This window comes from Panthera leo, chromosome D3 (genome assembly GCF_018350215.1).
Source record: "Panthera leo isolate Ple1 chromosome D3, P.leo_Ple1_pat1.1, whole genome shotgun sequence".
Classification (NCBI taxonomy): Eukaryota; Metazoa; Chordata; class Mammalia; order Carnivora; family Felidae; genus Panthera; species Panthera leo.
Genome location: NC_056690.1, coordinates 9,542,423 through 9,567,733, shown reverse-complemented (window position 1 = coordinate 9,567,733; position 25,311 = coordinate 9,542,423). Strand labels below are relative to the sequence as shown.

General features: G+C 37.3%; 2 protein-coding genes across 6 annotated transcripts in view; one reads left to right on the top strand and one right to left on the bottom strand.

The window, feature by feature from the left end:
- The window catches only part of LOC122204271 (60S ribosomal protein L6-like), a 738,693-nt gene that overhangs the window by 423,427 nt on the left and 289,955 nt on the right, over positions 1 to 25,311 (bottom strand). The gene's annotated exons all lie outside the window — the stretch shown is intronic.
- TMEM116 (transmembrane protein 116) overlaps positions 1 to 25,311 on the top strand; it is a 161,810-nt gene that overhangs the window by 62,706 nt on the left and 73,793 nt on the right. For 4 of the 5 annotated variants that reach the window (XM_042911759.1, XM_042911757.1, XM_042911755.1 and 1 more), the window contains 7 exons: positions 6,411 to 6,515; positions 11,226 to 11,275; positions 12,440 to 12,523; positions 12,880 to 13,015; positions 14,742 to 14,886; positions 15,480 to 15,553; positions 16,315 to 20,711. In XM_042911759.1, the coding sequence (XP_042767693.1) occupies positions 6,411 to 6,515; positions 11,226 to 11,275; positions 12,440 to 12,523; positions 12,880 to 13,015; positions 14,742 to 14,886; positions 15,480 to 15,553; positions 16,315 to 16,521 (801 nt within the window). In that variant the 3' untranslated portion in view covers positions 16,522 to 20,711. Of the gene's footprint in view, positions 1 to 6,410; positions 6,516 to 11,225; positions 11,276 to 12,439; positions 12,524 to 12,879; positions 13,016 to 14,741; positions 14,887 to 15,479; positions 15,554 to 16,314; positions 20,712 to 25,311 lie in introns of those variants that run through there. The other variant, XM_042911756.1, reaches the window with a different exon arrangement.

The following is a 25,311-nucleotide window of genomic DNA, read 5'->3' as shown; positions in this document are numbered from 1 at the left end:
TACCATCTCCATCAGGATCCTCTCATGCCCCAAAAAATTTTTAAGCAGTTTATTGAGATGCAGTTCACGTAAGATAAAATTGACCATTTTTTAAAATTAATTAATTAATTTATTTATTTTAATGTCTATTTTTGAGAGGGAGGCAGAGCATCAGTGGGGGAGAGACAGAGAGAGAGAGAGGGAGACACAGATTCCAAAGCAGGCTCCAGATTCTGAGCTGTCAGCACAGAGCCCAATGCAGGGCTTGAACCCATGGAGGTAAAAGATCATGACCTGAGCCGAAGTCGAATGCTTAACCGACCGAGCCACCCAGGTGCCCCTAAAATTGACCATTTTAAAGTGAACAGTTCAGTGGTAATAGTACATTCAACAATGTGGTGAAACCCCCATCTTTATATAGTTCCAAAACATCTCTGTCATTCCAGTGTAAAACCCCTTTCTCGTTAAGCAGTTCTCCCCATTTTGCCTATCTGGAAACCACCAATCTGAGTTGAGTCTCTATGGGTATATCTATTCTGGATGCTTTGTATTAATAGAATCATTCAAAATGTGACCTTTTGGGGCACCTGGGTGGCTCAGTCAGTTAAGCGGCCAACTTCGGCTCAGGTCACGATCTCGCGGTCCGTGAGTTCGAGCCCCGCATCGGGCTCTGGGCTGACGGCTCAGAGCCTGGAGCCTGTTTCAGATTCTGTGTCTCCCTCTCTCTGACCCTCCCCCGTTCATGCTCTGTCTCTCTCTGTCTCAAAAATAAATAAACGTTAACAAATAAAAAAATAAAAAAAAAATGAACAAAATGTGACCTTTTGTCTGGTTTTATTCACTTAGCATAATGTTTTGAAGGGTCATCCATGCAGCAGGTATCAGTCTTTCACTCCTTTTTATGGCTGAATAGTATTTCATTGTATGGATATATCACAGTTTATTTATCCATTCATATGTTTATGGACATTTGGGCTATTTCCACTTTTTGGCTATTCTCAGTGCTTTTATGGTCACAGGTATACAGGTAGTTGTTTATTTGTTTTCAGTTCTTTGAGTTGTGTACCTACGAATGAAATTGCTGAATTGTATGGTAATTCTATGTTTAATTATTTAAGGAAGCACCAAACTATTCCCATTTTTGGTACTCTTAATTTCTTTGTATAGATTCAAATTTCTGTTATCACGTTTTTTCCGGAATGACTTCCTTTAACACTTCTTATAGTAATGGTCTGCTTCAGTGTATTCTCTCAGCTTTTGTCTGTCTGCAGAAGCCCTTAACTTTTGTCTGTGTTTTTTTTTTTTTTTTAATTTATTTAAATTTATTTTTTATTTTTTTATTGTTTTAAATTTACATCCAAATTAGTTAGCATATAGTGCAACAATGATTTCAGGAGTAGATTCCTTAGTGCCTCTTACCCATTTAGCCCATCCCCCCTCCCACAACTACTCCAGTAACCCTCCATTTGTTCTCCGTATTCATGAGTCTCTTCTGTTTTGTCCCCCTCCCTGTTTTTATATGATTTTTGTTTCCCCTCCCTTATGTTCATCTGTTTTGTCTCTTAAAGCCCTCATATGAGTGAAGTCATATGATTTTTGTCTTTCTCCGACTAATTTCACTTAGCATAATACCCTCCAGTTCCATCCACGTAATTGCAAATGGCAGGATTTCATTCTTTTTGATTGGTAATACTCCACTGTATGTATGTATGTATGTATGTATGTATATATATATATATATATGTATATATATATATATATATATATATATATATATATACACCACATTTTCTTTATCCACTCATCCATCGATGGACATTTGGGCTCTTTCCATACGTTGGCTATTGTTGATAGTGCTGCTATAAACATGGGGGTGCATGTGTCCCTTCGAAACAGCACACCTGTATCCTGTGGATAAATGCCTAGTGGTGCAATTGCTGGGTGGTAGGGTAGTTCTATTTTTAGTTTTTTCAGGAACCTCCATGCTGTTTTCCAGAGTGGCTGCACCAGCTTGCATTCCCATGTCCTTGGTTTTTAAAGGTGTTTTTGACATGTATAGAATTCGAGGTTGACATTTTTTTCTTATTAAAGTTACCTTAAAGATATGCCTGTGTTTTCTGGATTGGATTATTTCTTATAAGAAGTGTGATGTCATTATTATCTTTGGTCCTGTGTACATAATATGGCTTTTTACCCTGAATGCTTTTGTTGTTTTCTGTTTATCACGGATTTTCGTTAATTTGATGATAATGTATCTTGGTATGTTTTTTTCCATGTTTCTTATGCTTTATATTTTCATTAAATTTGAAAAAAAATGGTTATTTATTCAAACATATTTTGTTTCTCCTTGCCTCTCTACTCCTGGAATTCCAGTTCTATGTGTATTAATTAGCCTTCTTGATATTGTCTCACAGCAAACTGAGGGTTTGTTCATTTTTTTAAGTGTGTTTTTCTCTCAGTGTTTCATTTTAGATATTTTCTATTTCTGTATCTTTAAGTTTGCTAATCTTTTCTTTTGCAGTTTCTACTTTGTCATAATTAAACTTCATATATTTTTCATCTCTGGAATTTCAAATTGGGTCTTTTTTATCTCTTCTATTTCTCTACTTGTCATGCTCACACTTTCTTCTTGGACATATAAAGTATATCATTAACGTTTTTTATCTATTTATTTTCATAATCTGTCATTTCTGTGTCCGTTTCCATTGATTAATTTTTCTCTTGGTTGTGGGCCATATTTTCCTGCTTCATTGCATCATTTATAATATTTTTTTTAAGAAGGCAAGGTAAACAAATAGCTTAAGTATTTTATTTGTTTGAAAGTAAGCTTATTAACATTATATAATGAAAATGTACAAAGAATAATGGTGCAGTTTTTGGTTAGATTTAAGTTAGACATTCATTAATAAGGAATCTTAGAATATGAATAGTCCAGAAATTTCTCTAAACCATATGGTCAGAACAGCTGTCTCTGAGTATTACCTTACTTTGAATGGTACTGGCATACATCTGAATTGAACTCAGAATTTTTCAAAATAAGCCCTAATTAATAAAACTTTCTATATTCAGACAAACAATTTTAATAAAACTTATTTTCCAGAAACAATAATAAAGGACAAAGCGACCACATTTTACAAAATGTGGTCCTGAACAAATAAAAAATGTATACTTCCACCTCCTCAAAACAGAGACTGCTTTCTTTTCCTCAACCTTGGAAACAAGGTGAAGAATAGTCTGCAAGCAAGTTTGGGCAGGGGTTTGCTAAAACAAAGCTCAAGCAGTTGAACATGGCACCTCTTAAAAAGAATTTGGGGAAACTTGACCAGAAAATCCAAATTCTGTTTTTAATGACAGATACAGAGGTGAACTGGCTTCTCCCAAGCAGCAGTGCAGGACGAGGGGAGGGTGGTGGGTGGGAGTGGTTGGCCCAGACCTAAGGGAGACTTTTTCTTCCTTTTTTTTATTTTGAAAAATTTTTAATGTTTATTATTTGTTTTTGAGAGGGAAAGAGAGAGAGTGCAAGCAAGGGATGGGCAGAGAGAGGGGAGGACACAGAATCTGAAACAGGCTCCAGGCTCTGAGCTGTCAGCACACATGGGTCTCGAACTCACCATGAGCCATGAGATCATGACCTGAGCCGAAGTCAGATGCTTAACCGACTGAGCCACCCAAGTGCCCTGAGACCTTTTGTTTTTAGAGGTTCAGTGTTCAGGGAGCTCTTTGTGTGAATGAGAGGAGCACAGATTCCACATGGGTATTTTAAAGCATGGAGGCAAAGTATTTTTCAATACAACTAGGCAGAGTCCATGTGTTAAATGGTCCATCTCCAGTTTGTCCTAATTTCCTGACCATGCATTTGTAGAATTAGGACCACAGACCTTTGCTATGTGATTATAATCGTATCTAATATCCATCCTAACTTATGATTCATATTCTGTGCCTGGAAACAGTCCCTCTATTTAACAATAATACCTACACATAGAACAACCCACCGTTACAACTTATATGGTCACAAAACATTAGTGATTTTCTGTAGACCAGCAAATATTTTTGACCACAATTATTGTGCATCAAGTTCACAGCCAGAATCCCTGATATCAAAAATTTTTTCACAATATTAAATAATAATTTAAAATACACACTTGCACAAACACACACATACTTCTTACAGGATTGTGCTCGGGGAAACTCCTTTTGTTGAGTGCCACGGAGGGCCTACTTTGCTAAACTGCTAAACTTTTTGTTTGGAAAATCTATCACAGTAGGTCACAGATGTTTACTGATGAGTAGAAAAGAAAGATACACTTATGGCAACCAGAAAGTTTTAAGGTCTTTCAAGTTCTATAAAATAGACCTGCAGAAATGTTTAAGTGTTCTTAGGATGCAAAGTTGGAGCTGAAATGTGATATCAAACCAGCTGCAAAATATACAGCAGCCATCTCTTCAGGTCAAACCTGGTACCTAGATATGGAAGAAAGCTTCATGACACCTAGCTTGTTGGCTTTGTCCCATATTCTTGCAATAATCTGATCTTATGTGGAGCCAGGCAGAGGGCCAGGCATGCTGCCACCTCAGGGAACCAGGGCTCAGCAGTGCCGGTGCGATCTCCATGGGCCGACTAAACGTTGCCCACCACTGAGGAGCCAGGACCAGGAACTGACGGCAGGCAGCAGTGGCCCAACCTCAGGCTCTTCAGTGGAGCTCACAAGCCAACCATGATTTATAATATTTTATTAGATGTTAGACATTACAGATTTTACATTGTTGACTATATATATATATATATATATATATATATATATATATAGTGTATGTATATATATATATATATATATAGTGTATGTATATATATATATATATTCCTTTAAATTTGGTTTTGTTCTTGGATGTAGCTAACTGAATCTGTGGGATCCTTTCAAGGATTATTTTTGTAAGGCTTCCTTTAAACTTTCATTAGAGCAGTCTCTCATGTACAACTAATTTGGTGCCATTAGTGAGGCAATACTCTTCTTTTTTTTCTTCTTCTTCTTCTTCTTCTTCTTCTCTTCTTCTTCTTCTTCTTCTGAAGTTTATTTATTCAGAGAGAAAGAGCAGGGGAAGGTCAGAGAAAAAGGGAGAGAGACAGTCCCAAACAGGCTCTCCACAGCCCAGTGCAGGGCTTGAACTCACGAATCGTGAGATCATGACTTGAGCCAAAATCAAGAGTCAGACACTTACTGACTGAGCCACTCAAGTGCCCCAGGAAGTACTCATCTTATGATTCTACCTTATTCTACAGTACTTTCATTTTCTGCTTATGTCTGAGGAAGTCTTTCTACTCTGGCTGATAAAAACACAAACTTATTCCTTTGAAGACTGTTCCACCTATTTCTCTATGGTGGGTTTTTTGTTTTTGTTTTTAGTAGGCTCCACACCCAGCGCACAGCCCAACGCAGGGCTTAAACTTACAACCCTGAGATCATGGCCTGAGCTGAGATCAAAAGTCAGATACCTAACAGGCTGAGCCACCCAGGCACCCTGCTCTTTGGTGGTTTTGTTCCTGATCTTCATGGTTTTCGATCTCACATGTGTATATAAATACTTAATCAAGGACTTGAGGGTACCTCTGCAAATTTCCAGAGCACTGTATCTCTGTGTGGGTACCTCTTCTCTGATAATCTGCTTCTTGTACTGTAGCTGCCTAGGCCTGTCCAACTCTGAACTGTCTCTTCACTCACCAAGACAGCCCATCCATTTGGATTCTCCCTCATTGCACGTGTTCCCCTCACCACCACCCCCTACCTTGCCAGTGAGCTGGGGCACTTGTTTGTTTTTCTTCTTTCAGGGATTACACTTCTATACTGATTATTACCTAATGTTTGAAAACCAAATGTTTCATATATTTTTCCCAACTTTTAGTTTTTAGGATGCAAGGAAAATTCTGTTACTTCATCAGAGATGGGAGCAGAAATTTTTACTCTTGGATTTTGTCCTGTTGATTCCTTGCTATATCTTCCCAGTTCTTTGATGCTTTTAAGGATTTAAAAACTCTTTTATCCAGCATGTTTAAAGTTTTTAATGGGAAATTTGGTTCAAATAGCCTAGGCTATCATTATTAGAAATGGAAATCAGTATGGTCTTTCCAATTAAAGAATAAAATAGAAAAAGTATTCTAAGATACCTTCATAAAAGTGGAACAGTTGGGTGAGAGGGTGTGGATAATGCTGTGGTTCCTCTAAACAGTCAAAAGGATAAAATAAGGAATCTGGGACATATATTAGGCAGGCCTGGGTAGAATTCCCAGACATGAACCAGTTTTGCATGTAATGGATATTAGATGGTAAGTTACTAATAGACCATTAGGGTAGGATTTTTACAGTAGAAAATAATGTAATAAACTGAACGAAATCAGAGTGGGACAGTTACGATGAGTTGTTTTGATTTCCACCTAGATATTCTACATTTCCTCATCTCTTTACACCGTCAATTACATCTGGTATCTGTACAAAGAGCTGAGGATGAGACACAACCAGAGTGGACAGAACACATTTGCACTGGTGAGTTTTATTCAGAGCTAACAGTTAAGAACAATATGCTAAAATAAACCTATATATCCTTGATAAACAGTGTAAGCAATCTGCACTGGCTAGGTGAATTCATGGAGGTTAATAAAAGAAAAATCATGTTCTCACAGAGTTTCCATTCTGTTGACAAGATTTTTTCTTCTCTCTTGCTACCAAAAAAAATAAAAAGGTTTTGATTATAGGAAACATTATTTACAGTACTGTCATTATTGCCTGGTTCCATCAAGTAAGGGAAATCCTTATTGGCTCTATGCTAATTCATCATTGTTGTTAGAGTAGAGAATAAGATCTTAGGCAGAGTCAGGGAAAGTGCTTAGTTTGCTAACGTGGGATTTGGGCTACAGGTACTGGAAAGGGAGAGTGTTCTGCTTGGCTGTATTGCTTCAGTATGTGTGGATAACAGATACAGTTTGCAGAAGGGCAGAGGAGTTAATGTGTGGCCATCAGAAAACAAGGTAGATCCAGGGAATAGTTTTCCTCCTTTGGTTCAGAGAGAGTTTGGGGCATTGTCTAGTATTACACTTACAAAAGAGAGGAGAACTCTAAGTCAGTGCATCTGGATTTTGTGTGTGTGTGTGTGCGTGTATGCATGCATATTTTTACCTATCAGATAATTTATTATTTCAAGTGTACAATCCAATGACTTTTAAAGCAGACTTACCAGCTTGTCTAATAGTGATCATAAATAAGTTCTAGAATATTTTCTTCACCCCAAATTCTTCATGACCATTTATTGTTAATTTCGTGCCCGCCCCCTGCACTAGACAACAGTTAATGTACTTTCTGACTCTATGGACATTTCATATAGGTAGAATCATCCAATATGTAGTCTGTTGTATCTGGTTTATTTCACTTAGCATACTTTTGAAGTTTACCCATCATAGCATACATAAGTAATTCATTCTTTTTTTAGTGTTGAATAGTATTCCATTGTATAGTACACTCAGTTTCTTATTTCTGGTTCTATCAGTATATCACTAAGTGATCTTAGAAGACATTTTTATGATGTTAGCCATTTTCATTTCATTTTTTTTTCTTTTGAGAAAGAGCAGGGGAAGGGCAGAGGGAGAGGGAGAGAGAGAATCTTAAGCAGGCTCCACGCTCAGCATGGAGTCCATCACAAGACTCAATGTCACAACTGTGAGATGATAACTTGAGCCAAAATCAAGAGTTGGACCCTTAACTGACTGAACCACCCAGGCGCCCTAGCCATTTTCATTTCTTTGACTGTCATTATACATTTTAATCTTCCTATACAAATCTTACTAAGTATTCCAGTTTTCTTATTTCTTACAGTATCCATTATGCTGTGTGTTTTTTTTAAGATTTTATTTTTTGGTAATCTCTACACCCAGCATGGGGCTTGAACCTACAACCCCAAGGTAAAGAGTCTCACACTCCACCAATGAGCCAGATGAGTGCCCCAGTTGTGGTTTTTTTTTTTTTTTTGAAGAGGAATTTTTGTTTAAGAGCATCATGGAGTAATTGAATCTGGAAAACCTCCCTACATACCTTTCTCTGGCTCCTACAGATCAGTTGTAGACTAAATGAAAGTTGGTATACTGTCATGCACATGATGAAACTCAATAAAAATTTGTTGAATGAGTAAATGGTACTATTCCATTGTCAAAAGAGATTTGAGGGTGAATCAGGAAATCTGTCTTCTAGATGCAGTTCTATCATTTATCTCCTTTCTGATCTTGAGCACATCATCTCCTTTTCTTGGGTCTCAGTTTTCCATAAAATGAAACGTTGGTCTCTGTGATCTTTAATGTCACTTATAGCTCCAAAATGCTGTGATACTCTAAATCCTCATCTGACTGGTTTCTAAAGAAGATATGCTTCTTGCATTTTTCTAGCCTTGTCCTAGATATATGTTGTTGGAGAAGATTGAGAGCATAGAATGCTTTGAAAACTTTTCTCTTTTTTCTTTTTTGCTGGAAGGAGAATGGGCAGTGAGGAAATCATTGAAAGCTTAATGTGAAGAGACCTCCTTAGTTAGCATCCTGAACAAGATATTATAGTCTATCCAAGCCCTGTTCAATAGAACTTTCTGCAGTGATCAAAATATTTCATGCACTGTCCAGTTCAGTAGCCATTAACCAGTGGCTGTTGAGCACTTGAAATGTGGCTGGTGTGATTGAGAAACTGAATTATTTAATTTAATTTTAATTTTAACCACATGTGGTTAGTGTTTACCATATTGTGTAACACAGTACTCTGTTCTGGTGTTTTTTTCTCTTGTTTACATCTGGTAAGTCAATGCTTATAATTGATCTTCTGTATTTTAAACTTGTATAGTTTCTCAGCTCCCTACAATTTAGTAATGGCTATGGATATATGTCCTTTTACGTGTTTGTCTACATAATCCTAGAATCCTAGAGCTGGAAGATACTGCAAAAAAATAATTCATTTCTCTCCCTCAAGCACATGAATGTCTAAAAAGTTCTACAGCCTTATATGGGTAGTATTTCAAGTTTGGTATGTGAGGTTCATTCACTCACAAGCTAAGAGACTGCAATTTGGGAAAAGTTATTTGGCTAAAGAGGAATTCTCTAAAAAAGTTACCATAATGAGACCAGAAGCCGAGAATGGGAACAAGGAGAGATATTTTTCTGAGGCTTGGGTTCCTGTCAGGAGAACAAATTAATCTTTCAAAGAAAGGGAGGGAGAGACATAAAATTAGCTCTTATATATATATAGCATTCTGCCGTTTTTGGTCCATGGAAATGCACATACTGTACTTTATAACTCATGCCATGGCATGAGAAGACAAACCCTAGCCCCAAATTTTAACCCCACTGCCTTTTATTCTGTCATAGCTTTATATCAGGAGCCTTGAAAATGTTTTTTCATTTTGAATTCTCTTTTAAATATCCTAGCAAGACTTGTGCCCTAAACTGTTATCAGTAAGGTTTTTTTTTTAACGTATATTTATTTTGAGTGAGAGAGAGAGAGAGAGAGAGAGAGAGAGTGTGTGTGTGTGTGTGTGTATGTGTGTGTGTGTGTGTTTGTGTGCACACATGAGCAGGGGAGGGGCAGAGAGGAAGGGAGAGAATCCAGAGCAAGTTCAGCGCTGTCAGCACAGAGCCCTGCGGGGTTTGATCTTACACACCGTGAGATTATGACCTGAGCCAGAATCAAGAATCAGATACTTAACCTTCATGAGATGGAGCCCCAAGCTGAGATCAAGAGTTGGATACTCTACTGACTGAGCCACCCACGTACCCCATATCAGTAAGTTTTTTATCAGAGCTTCATTGACAGAAATATAAGAACAAGAATTAAACACAGGTTAGTCTGATTGATAGAGGATAGAATAAAAAGAGAAGGGACATGGGTGGGAAATGTCACCAAAGACTAATTTTACTTATTTCTCCTTTTACTTAAAGTCAGCATTGGCTATCTTACTTGAAATCATTTGCTGTTCCTGATCTATAGTTTTTAGGGCACATCAATTACCCATCTCTGATTACTGATTAATTGCTCACTTCATGTTTATTGATCCCTAACAATGCCATTCTAGAAGATAATATGATCTCTTACCTCAGAACAGAAAAAAGCTTGTTTTCTATTCTGGTCTCACTTTAAGGTGATCTGTTCAAAGTCTTTTACCATAAACTTCTAGTGGGTAGATACCATTCTTCTGTTAAGTTATTTTTCAGTGTCTAACACAACTGGGGGGTTTTGAAATGCACTTTCTTTTAGAGTGTGACAGGTGTTATATCTGAAGGGCTTATTTGACCCCCCTCTATTATGCTAATCATGGCTTATTAAGTTTTCTGCTGGTGATCTTATACACAGATTTCTGCTCCACCCATAAGGTCTGAAAAGGCCACACCTCCCTGGATCTAAAGAGAAGAGGATTGAACTATTATTAGAAGATGGAGGAGTAGGGGCACCTGGGTGGCTCAGTTGGTTAAGCGTCCGACTTTGGCTCAGGTCATGATCTCACAGTCCGTGAGTTCGAGCCCTGTGTCAGGCTCCGTGCTGACAGCTCAGAGCCTGGAGCCTGCTTCAGATTCTGTGTCTCCCTCTCTCTTTGACCCTCCCCCGTTCATGCTCTGTCTCTCTCTGTCTCAAAAATAAATAAACATTAAAAAAAAAAAAAAAAAAAAAGAAGATGGAGGAGTACTGTGTGATTTCTTATTTACCTTTCTTCTTAAGAGAATTTGTTGTATCCAAGTCATACATCAAGCTACTTCCCTCAGGCTCTCTTTGTGGCTATTGTTGTTATACTTTTTAGAATATAGTAATACTAACACAATTCTCTTATTGCCAATGCTAAGGAATTATCTATTTAATTGAATTTTGTAGCAAATATTGCTTGACACAACCAAGGTAGCTCTTGGGAATTTTTGCTCTATCAAGTGGTAAGTGATGACCTGATATTTAGTATATTATGATCAACAATATTCTTTTTTTTAATGTTTATTTATTTTTGAGAGAGACAGAGACAGAATGCAAGTGGGTTAGGGGCAGAGAGAGAGAGAGAGAGAGAGACAGAAGCAGAAGCAGGCTCCAGGCTCTGAGCTGTCAGCACAGAGCCCGATGCGGGGCTCGAACTCACGAGCTATGAGATCATGACCTGAGCTGAAGTCAGACGCTCAACCGAGTGAGCCACCCAGGCACCCCATGATTGGCAATATTCTAAGACTTTACTCACATTTATTCTTTTCACAGGTTGTAGATTATACTTGTCATGTTGGTCAAATAGCCATCATTTTGTCAAGGTAAGGTTTTTGCTTTACTTTCTGGCTAAGCATAGACTCTCATTATTCTGTGGTCCAGGTTGGAGCAAATAGGAGGACAGTGCCCTTTATTTCCATTGACTCTATAACTCCTAGGTCCTCATAGAACTTTACTGACTTGGAAGCAACAAATATATTATCATTGGTACCATATTCCCAGATAGAATAGGCAAGCAGTTTGAAGTTACAGTTTTGAATTTTAGCTTCAGTTTTGCCATCAACTCTATGTGACTGTCAACAAATATTTGCCTTTAAGTCTTTAGACTTTTAATTCCTTTTTATGTCATAAAGAGTTGTAATAGAAGGCTGTCAAAATCTTACCCACCTTTATAACATTGGGTGAGAGTCTTAACAACTATTAACCCCAGGAAAGGTCTGGATTTTACCTAAAACAGTGGTCATATCAGAGTTGATGTTAGAATTTTTAACTTTTATTTTTGGGTCTTTTCCTCTTACAGAGAGCTGGCTATAATTAGCTGGATAGGTAATTGGTTATTTAAATGTATGCTTTCAAAAAGCTCCCAGGAAGAGGCTGATGAGATTGAAGTTATTCCTCGTTGTCATAGAAAGTGAGCACAGAACTCCTTGTTAGATTTTTCCTTTCACTTTGACCCATTCCCAGAGACTCTCTGACAATGTTAGATTTCATTAATTTAGGTATGAAATGCATTCTCCACTCCACTTAGCAATTGGTTAAGGAGTATTTGTAAGGCTTTTGAGGTATTTTTCTTGAAGAATTTATATATATATATATATATATATATATATATTATATATATATATATATATATAAATAGAAGAATTTATATATATATAATATATATATAATACAATATAATATAATATAATATAATATATAAATATATATATAAATAGAAGAATTTATATATATATAAATTATATATATACATATATACATGTATATATGTATCTATATACATATATAAATATATATATGTATATATATATACACACATATATATACATATATATATGCATATATATATATGTATATGTATACACACACACATATTTGTGGAGAGTGGTGGAGTGATAGAGTTAGGAGAAGAACAGAGTATTTTGCAAAGGGGAAAGGGAATAAAAATGTCTGAATATTAGGGTGATAAGTTTTTTTTTTCCTCCCAGCCTGATACCTCTGCTGTTGATGATACCTGTATTCTGTCTGGGCAATGTCAGTGAATGTTTCCGCAACTTCAGTCAGAGCCACAGGTAAGCAAGGACCAGATCTATCATTTTCATGGTAGACTACACCTTTTCTTTTCCATATATAGAGATGGAAAAGACTTTCTACATATACTCTGGCCAAGTTGTTTGTATTTGGAACAAGGTTCTATGGTACCTTGGTGTAGTCTATAGAGCAAGGTGTAGTCAAGGCCAAAAATACATAAGTAGAAATATAACACAAAGATACTAGAAGATAATGTGTCTATGAGAAAGAATAAGGGGTTATGGGAAAGGGTTAGCAAAATGATAAGTAAAATTGCATACTTAGTAAATTTTGTTGCACCAAATGGGTATCTCTCTGTATCTTTAGCAGTGTTCCTGTCCATTGATTCTCTTCCTAGGTGTATTCTGATGTATTCACCACCGTCAGCCATGGCTGAACTGCCTTCTGTCAACACATCAGTCTGTACCACACTTTATTTTTATGGGATCACCATTTTCCTGACCAGCTTTCTCCTCAGCCTCCTTGCTATTGTGGTACGGTGCTACCTGCCTTTATGGACAGAAAGGGAAGATTGGGAGGGATGCGGCAGTATTCCTAGGGACTGGGAAAAATGGGATGGAGAGGCATTTCCTAAAGTTCTAGATCTAAGAAAGTAGCTAAGAGATATTGATACTTTAATTACTACCTCAGTTTTTGGATTTCTCAAGATTAAATGATTAATGGGGAAAGAGCCTGTATTAATTATGTGATAATTATGCTCACCCTAGAACTAATATATGTTCCTGTGGATCCTCATGGAAAACCAAACCAGAAGATTAGTATGTGTCAAGTATATCCTTTATATAGGATAACACTCCAGAAATAGGAAATTTGCTTTGATTTAATTTGATAATTTTCCAAATAACAAAGGAGTTTTCTTTTCTCAATTATTTATTGGGTGTAAATGCATATATGCTGTGTCTGACTGGGGTTAAAGTGCTAAGTGGCTTAAGCAGTTACTAAATACTCATTTGACATCACCAGAATGATGTACAGTTAAAATAATTAGCTATGGGACAATATGTTATTTACACGTAACTGCCTAGTATAAAATCAGTACACAAGTGAATATGCCTTTTTATTTGCCATATCTACTTTTCAGTATCATTTTTTCCTTTCTTCATATGCTAATTCAAGGATTACAAACTATCTGCCTACAGACCAAATTTATCCTACAGAGATGTTTTATTTTGCTAGCACAGCTGGAACATGTGAACCAAGTATAATTGCAGAGAATTTCCTTTGACAATTTAAAAATAAGTTAGGGGGATAGCTTAGTTCAAATCAGCAACTATGTAAAGAGGGCGAAATGGTTACTTTATATTAAGATGGTTTTGATAATCTACGTTTAGAACTAATTGACAAGAGAGTCAGGTATCCCAGAGCCTGGCATCCTGGAGAATCTTGCTTCTTTAGAATAGCCTATGCTTCAGTGGGCATTCAGAATCAGAACTGATTCTAGTAGATGAAAATATTCCCAAATAAATAAAAGCCGCCTTTTGATTCCAGTGTCTGTGGGGAAAGGAAACTACATGGCTAAACTTAATTAAATAATTGACTTGTTCACTTAGAGAGTGGGTCTGGATTATTTGGGAAAATTTTAGATTTGGTCAGATTTGTTACCAAGATTATTACTTAATTTACTCCCCACAAAAAGCACTTTGGAAATCTAAACTGATTTGTATTCCATGAGCTTAACCTTATTCAGACAACCCCCAAAAAGAAGGGGAAAATGGTATTTTCCATCTAAGGACAATAAGACTTCCTAAATTTTTTTTTTTCTTAGAGTTGAGAATTTAAGCCCAGCCACAGTGCTCAAATATTTATTTTAAGGGTATTAAGTACAGAATGCTTTCTAACACAATCTCTAGTAAAGTGTTTTAAGAGGGTCTGGGTAGATCTTAACTTTAACTTCCCATGCATATATGGTGATTAGCCTCAGTCAGGAAAAAAAAAAAAAGCCTGAGTGTTGATGTAATGTTTATATATGGAATGTGATAAACACAGGTTTATTTGTCCATTTCCCGGCCAAGCAGAAGTTCACTCTGAAGATAATTTTCTCTCAGAAGAAGCCTGGTCTTAGATGGTAAAGACAGGAGAATGAGTTTTCTTGCTGTCAGATCCCAAGAGAAGTGATCCCTCTACAATGATAGGAGGCCACACCTGGGAAGTTTTACCAAGCCTTAGACAAAGCTACTCAACTGCTGTACCCATGTTTAGGTCTTACTCATCCAAACCCAGACCCTATATAAGAAGTTTGTGAAATCGATTGGCTTTCTGGGGACCGAACAGTGGGCAGTGATTCACATCGTGGAACAGCGAGTGCGCTTCTATCCAGTGGCCTTCTTTTGCTGCTGGGGCCCAGGTGGGTATCTTAATGGAAAAAGCTGGGTAATGATGAGGGCAGCTATTGGGTTCTGATCAAGCAAAGTGGTCTTACCAGTAAGGGTGACTGCAACTTGTTAAATTCCTGTCCAACTGTAGAACTTGTGTTTGTCCCACTCATATTTCAAGTTTCCCCAACTTTCTTGTTTTTCTTCCTATGTTTTAGAAATTATGGTAATTAGACATGAGATGCAATCCAGTAAGAGAGGAAATGTCCTGACAGAGCTCAGAGATATTAACACCTGCCCTTCCTACTACACAAAGTGTAGTGAGGATCAGATTGGATAATGTTTATAAAAAAGCTTGGTAAATTCTGAAATGCTAACAAGTGTAACTTACCTTCCTGTAGTGTGCCTTACCATCATTGCTACACTAATAACCTGCAAAGTTTAGTCAATGAGGAATAGAAGTTGGAGACCTGAGGCCCAGTGGTTTATGGAACTGGTTAATCTCAGTCCTAGTCTTCATTATGCCTATGGCTTTATTTCTCACAGTGCTTAGGCATGTATACTGGACAATTTTATGCTTAGAGGGCAGGGTTGTCAACAAGATTCATACTTTGTGTTTTCACAGCCGTCATTCTGATAATCATGAAGTTGACTAAGCCACAGAACATGAAGCTTCACATGGCCCTCTGTGTTCTCCAGGTAACATCTTCCACATCTGTTTTTATACCCTCTTACTCTGTTCTCTTACACTGCCATTACTCAGTAAGCACAATTTTTTTTTGCCTTAGCATATTTATTTCAACATTGCAAAAGAGAAAATGTATTCTTTATATTTATGAAGAATGTGAAATTTTCCTCACAGCTGAGGTAGATACTTTGGTGAAAGTGCTGCCATGCATTTCAGAGCATATGTATCTCTGGTCAGCTTCATTTTATTGATAGTTTTTAAGGGATAGGTAACAAAAAAACAAGATCTACTAGATAATGTTTTTGTGAAACACTGATAGTACATGATTCTGTCCCATCCAGAGTGAACTGAATGGGGTAAATTAGCTATTCAAGGTAAATGGGGAAAGAGGAATGCAGAAATAGAATGATTCTCTCTTTTCCTCTTTTATCAGATTTAAGAAGGCTTTTTGGGCTATCTGACTATACTGATAGGGCAGTTTTCTCAAGCCTAACCTGGAAAATGGAAGTAACAAGGGAGGGCATTGAAACCAGTTCATTTTCCTTATGTTTATGCCAAGAAATCTGACCAACTCTGTCATCCATGACGAGATACAGTGTGAAGAGTGAGTTTATTAGGAAGAGCTAGAAAAATATAAAAAAACTGACATCAGATCTTGATGTTTGAGATAGAGGAAATGTAACAATGCTTTATAAATAAGGGGAATGGGGACTACTCCCTGGATCTCTGAAAACCTGAAGGATGGGCTCCATCACCCCTTCATCTCCTCCAGGCTCTAACAGCATCATCCCAGGGTCTGCTCAACTGTGGAGTATATGGCTGGACACAGTACAAGTTCTACCAACTAAAGCAAGAGGCTCGGCGTGATGCAGACACCCAAACACCATTATTATGCTCACAGAAGAGATTCTATAGCAGGGGCCTCGATACAGTGGAGTCTACCCTTGCTTTTGCTACCAGCCCCTCCACCATTCTTTGAAACTGTAATACTGGAACATCCAGGAACCGGAGTTATTCCACACTAATGGATTGGGAAGAGTGTTGGGGAACATCTCCAGTCTTTTCCAACCATGCCTTGAACTATGGAAGGGAAAGAGGATGTAGTGCGTGCTTAGTGGCTTTTCTCATTGAATTGGGCAGGATCTCTCTAGTATTCTCAGATTCACTTGTGATTCTTAAAGTCTTATTCAGAGAGGTGAAGCCACTGTCCTATGAAATAGACTCCTGTTACCTCAGTGAATATTAGATTTGTTTAAATCTCTTATAGATAAATTCTAGGTTATTATTTATATGTGTCCTTTCCAGGCTCTCTACTCTGTGATTGTGGGGGAAGTAGGGTGACATACAACAACTTGCTCAGATTTTGCCAGTATTGTTACTCTAAGACCAGACAAAGAAAATCCTGGGTTTCTGTTCTTTGAAGGTTTCTGAGACTCAGAAGAAACAAAGACAGTAACTACCAAAAAAGTGACCGTGGGATCCTCAGGCATATCCTACTCTGTTATTTGCTCAGTGCTGTTTCAAGTCTCAACAGTAGGGACCATCTGCTCTAGAAAATTAAGGCCAATCTTATGAAGTTACAGAGGATAAGAAGATTTAAGAGAAATCAGGATTAAAAGAAACTTTAGATATCAAAAACTCTCAACTCCATTTACAAGCAGAAGTCCAAAGGTAGGTTTCATAGTGCCTGAACATAGAATTAGGTTGAACCATGTGAACTTGCCATTTTTATAGGTGAAGAAGGCCTAATTTCAATTTTACATGGTTCGACCTACTGCTAAGTGCTAAATGTATGTTTATAGAAAAAAAAAAATGAATGAACAAGTGAATGAATGGCTAGTAAGGAGAATTTGAACCTTTTGGGAAAGAAAAGATTTCCAGCCTGCAGAGTCACATTCATAGTGGGAATGTCTAATCCATTTCTTTAACTATACAACAAGTGATGTTTGGTCTCTCCAGTTAAGTCATGAACAAGTCTGAGGCCAGGGCATCATATACTATGATGCCCAAAGAAAGAGGAAAGCCAAGTGGACAAAGTGGCTGGAATGAGAATCAACTACAACACCTAGAGTTAATAATCAGATGCTTCTCACCTGATATACTCCTTTGGTTTGTCCAAGGAAAAATCCTTAAGATTAGAGAAAATTTACAAAGTAGATTACAGTAGGGGATTAGACAGGATGCTCTGAAACGTAAGTTCCAGAGATTGTTCCAAGGAACTCTCTACAGAAATGTTAGGGAGCTCACAGTAACAGCTTAAACATTAAAAAAAAAAAAAATCACATCTTGAGGCCTCTCATTGCCCCAGAGCTCTGGAGACCTGATTTCTGGATAGCACAGAACAGGAAAGATTGCTTCACCAAGGGAGCTGCTTTAACCTCTTTTAATTTAAAAATGAATAAGTATTTGACATTTGAAGAGACAGATGGAAAAAAGAAAGAATTCCTATTTCCATAGACCTTGAGGGACACCAGAACTACAGAGTCCAATTGTTAAAAAGTCCTTTTAGTGTCACTTCATATTTGGCTTTATTACCAGAAAGAGGGTAATTATCAAATGTTTGTCAAGTTTGTTCATCTTGCTTCTCTGATGAATTTTTAAATTGACACTGGTCTTACATCTTCTATACATGTAAGCAAATAAATAGATAGTAGGAATGAGGAATTGTAAAAGGCTAGGCAAGATCCAGATCAGTATTGTCAGCTTTTTATCATACTGAGAAACAGAGGGGACACGTAGAACTGGGCCACTATTCAAACTGTCCCCATAACCTTTAGATTCACATGTAGGAAGGGTATAGACAGATATAGTGGCAGTTCTTAAAATTGTTGCAAATACCCCTCCATGACACTTGTCCAGGCTGTACTCATAATGGAGTATAGTGGTTTTATCTAAGCAGGTTTGATTAATATAGATTTTCTGTGGACCACTTTGGGTACCATCCTTCATCTCCCTGTCATCAATTCTGTCTGTGGCTTCAAAAAACTGTGCATTCCAATACCACATGTCCCACACGGGGAACTGGGTGCTTGATGTTTTTCAGTTCAGTCAACAGCTTTTCACATTTTGCATCTTTGGCCTTGCAGTTAATGAAGATCTTAACCATCCCTTTAGATTCACTGCCACAGTTTCTAAACCTGTCACTCTTGGTATTCAGGTAATGATATCAACTTTCTAGGCAACCTTCGTGCCCTTTCCAAAGATTTTAACACACTGATTCTCTGTGGTTTAACACCAGTCCTGCTAACAGTAACCTTGTTCTTTTTAAGGTGTGCTGTCTTGCTGGTAGATATCTGTCTGGCACCACCTTGAGGTGCCATTACTGTGTTCTGGGAGGTCACACTCATCTACACTGAGGCAGCACTTTCTACCTTTAGAAATATGCAGGTTTTGGAGAAGGATCCAAGTGTGCAGTCTGAAACTTTCTTCAGCTGGCATGAGGGCAGACAACAATGATCCTTTTAACAATCACTGCCACAATCACATTCTTTTCCTTTATTTATTGTCTTTTTTTTTTTTTTTTTACAATATGGCTTCCCAAAGGAGCTTTGGAGCTCAGGTTTATTAAACAGACAGTTCCCTCAGTGCTTGTACAACAGCTGGTGGAAGTTGTCAAAGCTGCAGTTGCTGAAGCCCATATCTACAGTAAGAAATTCATGCATAGGGCAGAGGTTCTGGTTATGACACTTGCAGGCCACATGGTCATGCTTCATTCCCAAGTTCAAGCTCATGAGCCATAAAAGCTGTGAAATGTGGTATATTTTCATGAGATAAGGATTCAGTACTGGTTGCATTCTCAGCACTGCAGATAACATTAAGAAATGCATGGTCCTCGTAGTTCCCAAGACTTTGGCTTAATGATCATATGAGTAACATTATGCTTCACCCTTCTCAAAAGATGCCAGTCTGTCTAGCAGTTAAAAATTTGAAGTGTTTCTTACAAATTCAGGGAGATTTTCTGGTTTCTCTGTGTCCCTATCTTTAACCCAGTAAGTAATACTGTCACGTTTACTTTCTTCATGTACCAGTTAACCATAGCATGAACATCCATTACCATCTGTGTTGTCTTGGTAACATTATTCCACATTTGGAACTGCTTGTTGTCAACCACAGTAAACATTTCTGCATACTTGGGAAGTGACTACATTTAGGACATTGGAAACGAGGAGGGTTCTATTTTGCTGTGAAATTGTGAAGTGGTTAAGAGCTCCTCCTGTTCATCTCCACTGACTACATAAGACTAACCTGATTTTAAAGATATGCTGAAAACCATATGCTCAAAATTCTTTGAAGTGTATATAGGTTTTATGCCAAAGACAATGTCATGTAAGGTCAGGATTCCCTTTATAGCCCAGCAAGTGCTGATAATAACAAGAGAATGCAGGCTACCCTCTGAATACCCAGTCGTCCTGAATAAAAGCCATGATCCAAGCTTAGTTTTTCATTTTGATGTTTATAAACAGAGAAGTTCTTGACAAATATCCCTAAACCTTATCAATGACCATTTGATTTCATAGAGGAAAGGGCAGAAGGGAGGCAAAATAACTAGGGTTGTCATTGTCATGGCCCAGTTGAAGCAACTAATGATCCTGCACTTCTGTCTCAGTTGCATTCCCCAAGATCCAGATCTTTGTCCACGACACAGTTGTTTGGCCAAAGCTCAAAGCTTTGCTGCCTGTCAGAAGGATAGCTGCCCCAAGCCTGAACATTACATGATGACATCTGCTATTTGATTGTGCCTCCTCCTACTCTTGTTTTGCTCTGTCTTCTCAGTAGTGTCCTTACTTTGTAACCCTCATCAAAGCACAACAATTGTGCTGCTTGGCTGAACTCCTGCTGTCTTTATAGAGGAGTATACCAAGGAGAGGAAACTTTCAGAGGTCCTGCCAATACTGTTACTCAGCATCAAGCCCCAAGGAAAGAAAAAGATACAACCTTCTTCTTTAGTCCTAGTCGTAGTCCTCATGGGACTTCCCCTCCTGTCATTCATTGTTCTTTTGAGTCATTGAAACCAAAGGTTTCAGGAACAGGGGTTTGTGGATCTCTGGGTAGGTCACAGGCCTCTGCTGTTGAATGCATTTTGCATCATTCCCTACTCTGTACTCTACAGCCCTTTTCAAACCCTCAGTCCTTTTCTTTCTTTCTTTCTTTCTTTCTTTCTTTCTTTCTTTCTTTCTCTCTCTTTCTTTCTGTCTTTCTGTCTTTCTTTCTCATGATATGTTTATTGGTTTATTCCTAGAATACATGAAAAGTGGTTTTAGAATAACTAATTCATGCCTCTCTGAAAAGCAGGTATATGGGGGTGCCTGGGTGGCTCAGTCAGTTGAGCATCCAACTTCAACTCAGGTCATGATCTCGCGGTTTGTGGGTTCAAGCCCCATGCCGGGTTCTGTGCTGACAGCTCAGAGCCTGGAGCCTGCTTTGTATTCTGTGTCTCCTCTTCCCCTCCCATGTTCATGCTCTGTCTCTCTCTCTCTCTCTCTCAAAAATAAATAAATGTTAAAAAAAATTTTTTAAAAGAAAAGAAAAACAGATATATGAACTGGAGAATGGTATGAGGTCAAAATAATGTTTTCCAAAATTATTTCAGTTAGTCCTTCTCTATCTAGATCTATCCACTCTGATGATATTATTCCTTTTGGATACAGTTAAGTTCATATGTTACTATTTGTATTTAATTTTGGGTTTTCCCTCACATTTTGGATGATGATGAATATTTGGGGGACATGTGAAATATTACCATGATTCTAAAACTCAGTACTATCCCAAAAATGTACCCAAAAGTACACCTCCTTGAGCCTTTAATCTGTTCCTGTGTCCTACTTCTTTCCATCCAGTTACCAACCACCAATCTTAATAGTACTCAAGTTTATTTTTCCTGTATTTCTTCCTGCACAAATTAACAGATACATGTATATTTTCTTATAGCCTCTTCTTTATTATGTAAAGGTAGCATAACATTTTCCACTTTCCTTTTTAAAGTTACATCCTATAAATTATTTCCATAGCAGGTCAATGAAATCTTCCTCATTCTCTCTCTCTCTTTTACTGGTGCATAGTATCCATATTGTGGATGTAATTTATTTAATCACTCTCCTATGTGTGGGCTTTTCAGTTGTTTACATTATTTTGAAATTACACCCATACATCAACAAATAATCTTACACATATGTATTTTTGTGGAGGCAAGTTCCTCCAAAATGGGAAGGCAGTGCCCAAAGCTAACTGCATATGTAGCTTTGTTTGATATTGCCAAAGTCCCCTTCAGAAGGGTTTTGCCAGTTGCATTCCCACTAGCAATGTATTAGAGTGCCTATTTTCCCACACTGTAAGTAACAGAGTTATGTTACCATTTCATAAATTTTAATTTTCACCAAATAGGTAAGAAGTGGCATCTTACTTTTGTTTAAGTTGTATTTTTCTAATTTTGAATGAATTTGAACATGTTTGAATATGTTTAAGGCCGTTTTTATATCTTTTAATAGTTATCTCTTCATGTCCTTTCCCCTTTTTCTATCAAGCTTTTGGTCTTTTTTCTCCCTAACCTTTTTCCCCAGCTTTATTAAGGTATAATTCATGAATAAAATCACATATATATTAAACTGTACAACATGCTGACTTATGTATATACGTATAAAATATATATTAAATATATTTATGTAAATATAAATTTTCTAAAAGGCAAAGGAGCTAGAAGAGTTAAAATAATTTCCAAGAAGTGGTGCCTGGGTGGTTCATTCGGTTAAGCATTCAACTCTTGATTTCAGCTTAGGTCATGATCTCATGGTTCGTGAGTTTGAGCCCCTCATCAGGCTCTGAGTTGATGGCACAGAGCCTGCTTGGGATTTTCTGTCCCTTCTCTCTGCCCCTCTCCCACTCATGCTCTCTATCTAAAAATAAATAAATTTAAAAAAAATTAAAAAATATAATTTTGGAGAATAACATGAAAGGAACCAGTATATTCAATTTGAAGACTGTGTGGTATTGGTGATGAGACAGATACACAGATCAATCAAACAGAAAAGAGAACTCACACATGTATGGCCAACTAATTTTTGACAGAGAGGCAAAAGCAATTGCATAGATGAAAGACAGTCTTTTCAACATATGATGCTGGAAAATTAGACATAACATAGACAAAAAAATGACCTCAAGCTAAACCTCACATTTTATACAAAAATCACTCCTAAATGGGTCGTAGACTTAAATATAAAATACAAAACTATGAAACTTTTTAGGAGAAAATATAGAACATCTTTAGGACTTGGGGAGGAATTCTTAAACGTGATACCAAAAGTGTGATCCATAAAAGAAATCCATAAATTGGACCTCATCAAAGCTAAAAAAAAAAAAGAAAAAAATCTTAATTTAGAAAAGATCCTGTTAAGAGTATGAAAAGACATGCTATAAACTGGGAGAAAATATTTATAGACCATATATCTGATAAGAGACTCATCTAGAATATATAAAGAACTCTAATTACTCAACAATCCAGTTAGAGAATGGGCAAAAGATGAAGAGACATTTCACTGAACAGGATATATGAATAGCAGATAAGCCCATGAAAAGATGTTTAACATTAGTAGGCATTAGAGGAATGCAAATTAAGACCCCCAAGAGATCATTACAGACCTATCAGAACAGCTAAAATTTGAAAAATAGGGACCATGCCAAATGTTAATGAGGACGCAGAGAAACTAGATCTTTCATACATTTCTGATAGGAGTGTAAAATTGTATAGCAACTCTGGAAAACAAGTAGTTTCTTTAAAAAACTAAGCAAATGGTATGACTTAGCAATTAGGGTTCTGGATATTTATCCCAGAGAAATGAAAATGTATGTCTGCATAAAAATCTGTACATAAATAATTACAGAAGCTTTATTTCTAATAGCTAAAAACTGGAAGCAACCAAAGTGTTCCTCAATAGGTGAAAGGTTAAACTGTGTTAAGTCCATATTATGTATTAGCATCAAAAAGGGACGAAACATTGAGCCACAAAACAACTTAGCAGGATCTCAAGGACATTAAGGTGAGTGAAAAAAGCAATATCAAAAGGTTAGAGACCATATGATTCTGTTTGTGTAACATTTTTGAAATGACAGTATTAGAGATGGAAAAGATATTAGTGGTTGCCAGGGGTTAGGAATGGTGGAGTGACTATATAGAGGGGTGGTATGAATGAGATCTTTGTGGTGATAGCATAGTCCTCTATCTTGATTGTGGTGGTGGTTACAGAAATCTACACATGATAAAATGGCATAGAACTCTTCACATTGTTTCAGTGTCGATGTCCTGGTTGTGACACTCTTCTGTATCAAAGGGGAGAAACTCAGTGAAAAGTATATATGACCTTTTTATGTTATATTTGCAATTTCCTATGAATTATTTCAATACTTTTTTTTTAATACCAACATGACTGCCAAACACATTTAAACTATTAGAAATATAAGGAGGGACGCCTGAGTGGCTCAGTAGGTTAAGCGTCTGACTCTTGATTTTGGTTCAGGTCATGATCTGAGGGTTGTGGAATTGAGTCCCACAACAAGCTCCATGCTGAGTGAGGAGTCTGCTTGGGATTCTCTCTCTTCTTCTTCCTCTCTCTCTCATTCCCTTTCTTTCCCTCTCCCCACCCCCCTGTCTTCCCCACCCCTGCTCATGTGCACACTCTGTGTCTCTAAAATAAAAACAAAAATTAAAAAAGAACTGTAACAAACAGCTGATAAAAACATAATTTAAGAGGAAGTTTTATTTACTAAAACAATTTTTTTTAGAAAGAGGGCTCAAGTGAGCAACAGAGAGAGAGAGAGAAAGAGGAGGTGGGGCTCACCCGGGGCTTGTGTCTTACCTTAAGTGGGGCTTGTGCTCACCCGAAGTGAGTTTTGTGGGGTTCGTGCTCACCAGAAGCGGGGCTTGTGCTCACCCAAAGCAGGACACAAGCTCACCTGAAGTGGGGCTTGAGCTCACCTGATGTGCGACTCAAACTCATGAACTGTGAGATCATGACCTGAGATCAAGCAGACAAGTGAACTCAAAAAGAAATCATTGGAAATAATTCAGTCAGAGGAGCAAAAAGAAAAAAAGAAAAGAAAATGAAAGTTTAGGGATTTAAAGGATATCATAAAGCAGAGCAATATACACATTATAGGAGTCCCAGAAGGACAGAAAAAAAAAAGTAAATAAAAGGACTAGAAAGCTTACTCAAAGAAATAGAGGCTGGAAAATTCACAGATCTGGGGAAGGAAATGGATGTGTACAGATCCGTGAAGACTCTAGAGAACACCAAACAGGAAGACTCCAAAAACAGCCACACTGAGACATGTTATAATCAAATTGTCAAAAGCCAAAGACAGAAAATTTTGAAATCAGAGAAAAGCAACTTGTCATATAAGAGGGAACATTTATGACTCTCATTGGCTTTTTTCAGCAGAAAGTCTGTAGGCTAGAACAGAATTGCATGATATATTCAAACTGAAAGAAAAAAAACCCTGCCAACCAAGGCTACTTTACCTGGCAAAATTATCCCCCCAAAATGAAGAGATAAAGAATTTTCTAAACAAAGGTTGAAGGAGTTAATCACTACTATAACTGCCTTGAAAGAAATGATAAAGGAAGTTCTTCAAGTTGAAATGATGATAAAAATCAACACGATGGCTTAAGAAAATATGAAACTCATTGGTAAAGGCAAATATATAGACAAATACAGAATACTGTATTACTTTAATGGTGGTAAATAAATTGCTTTTAATTCTAGCATAAAAATTGAAAGAC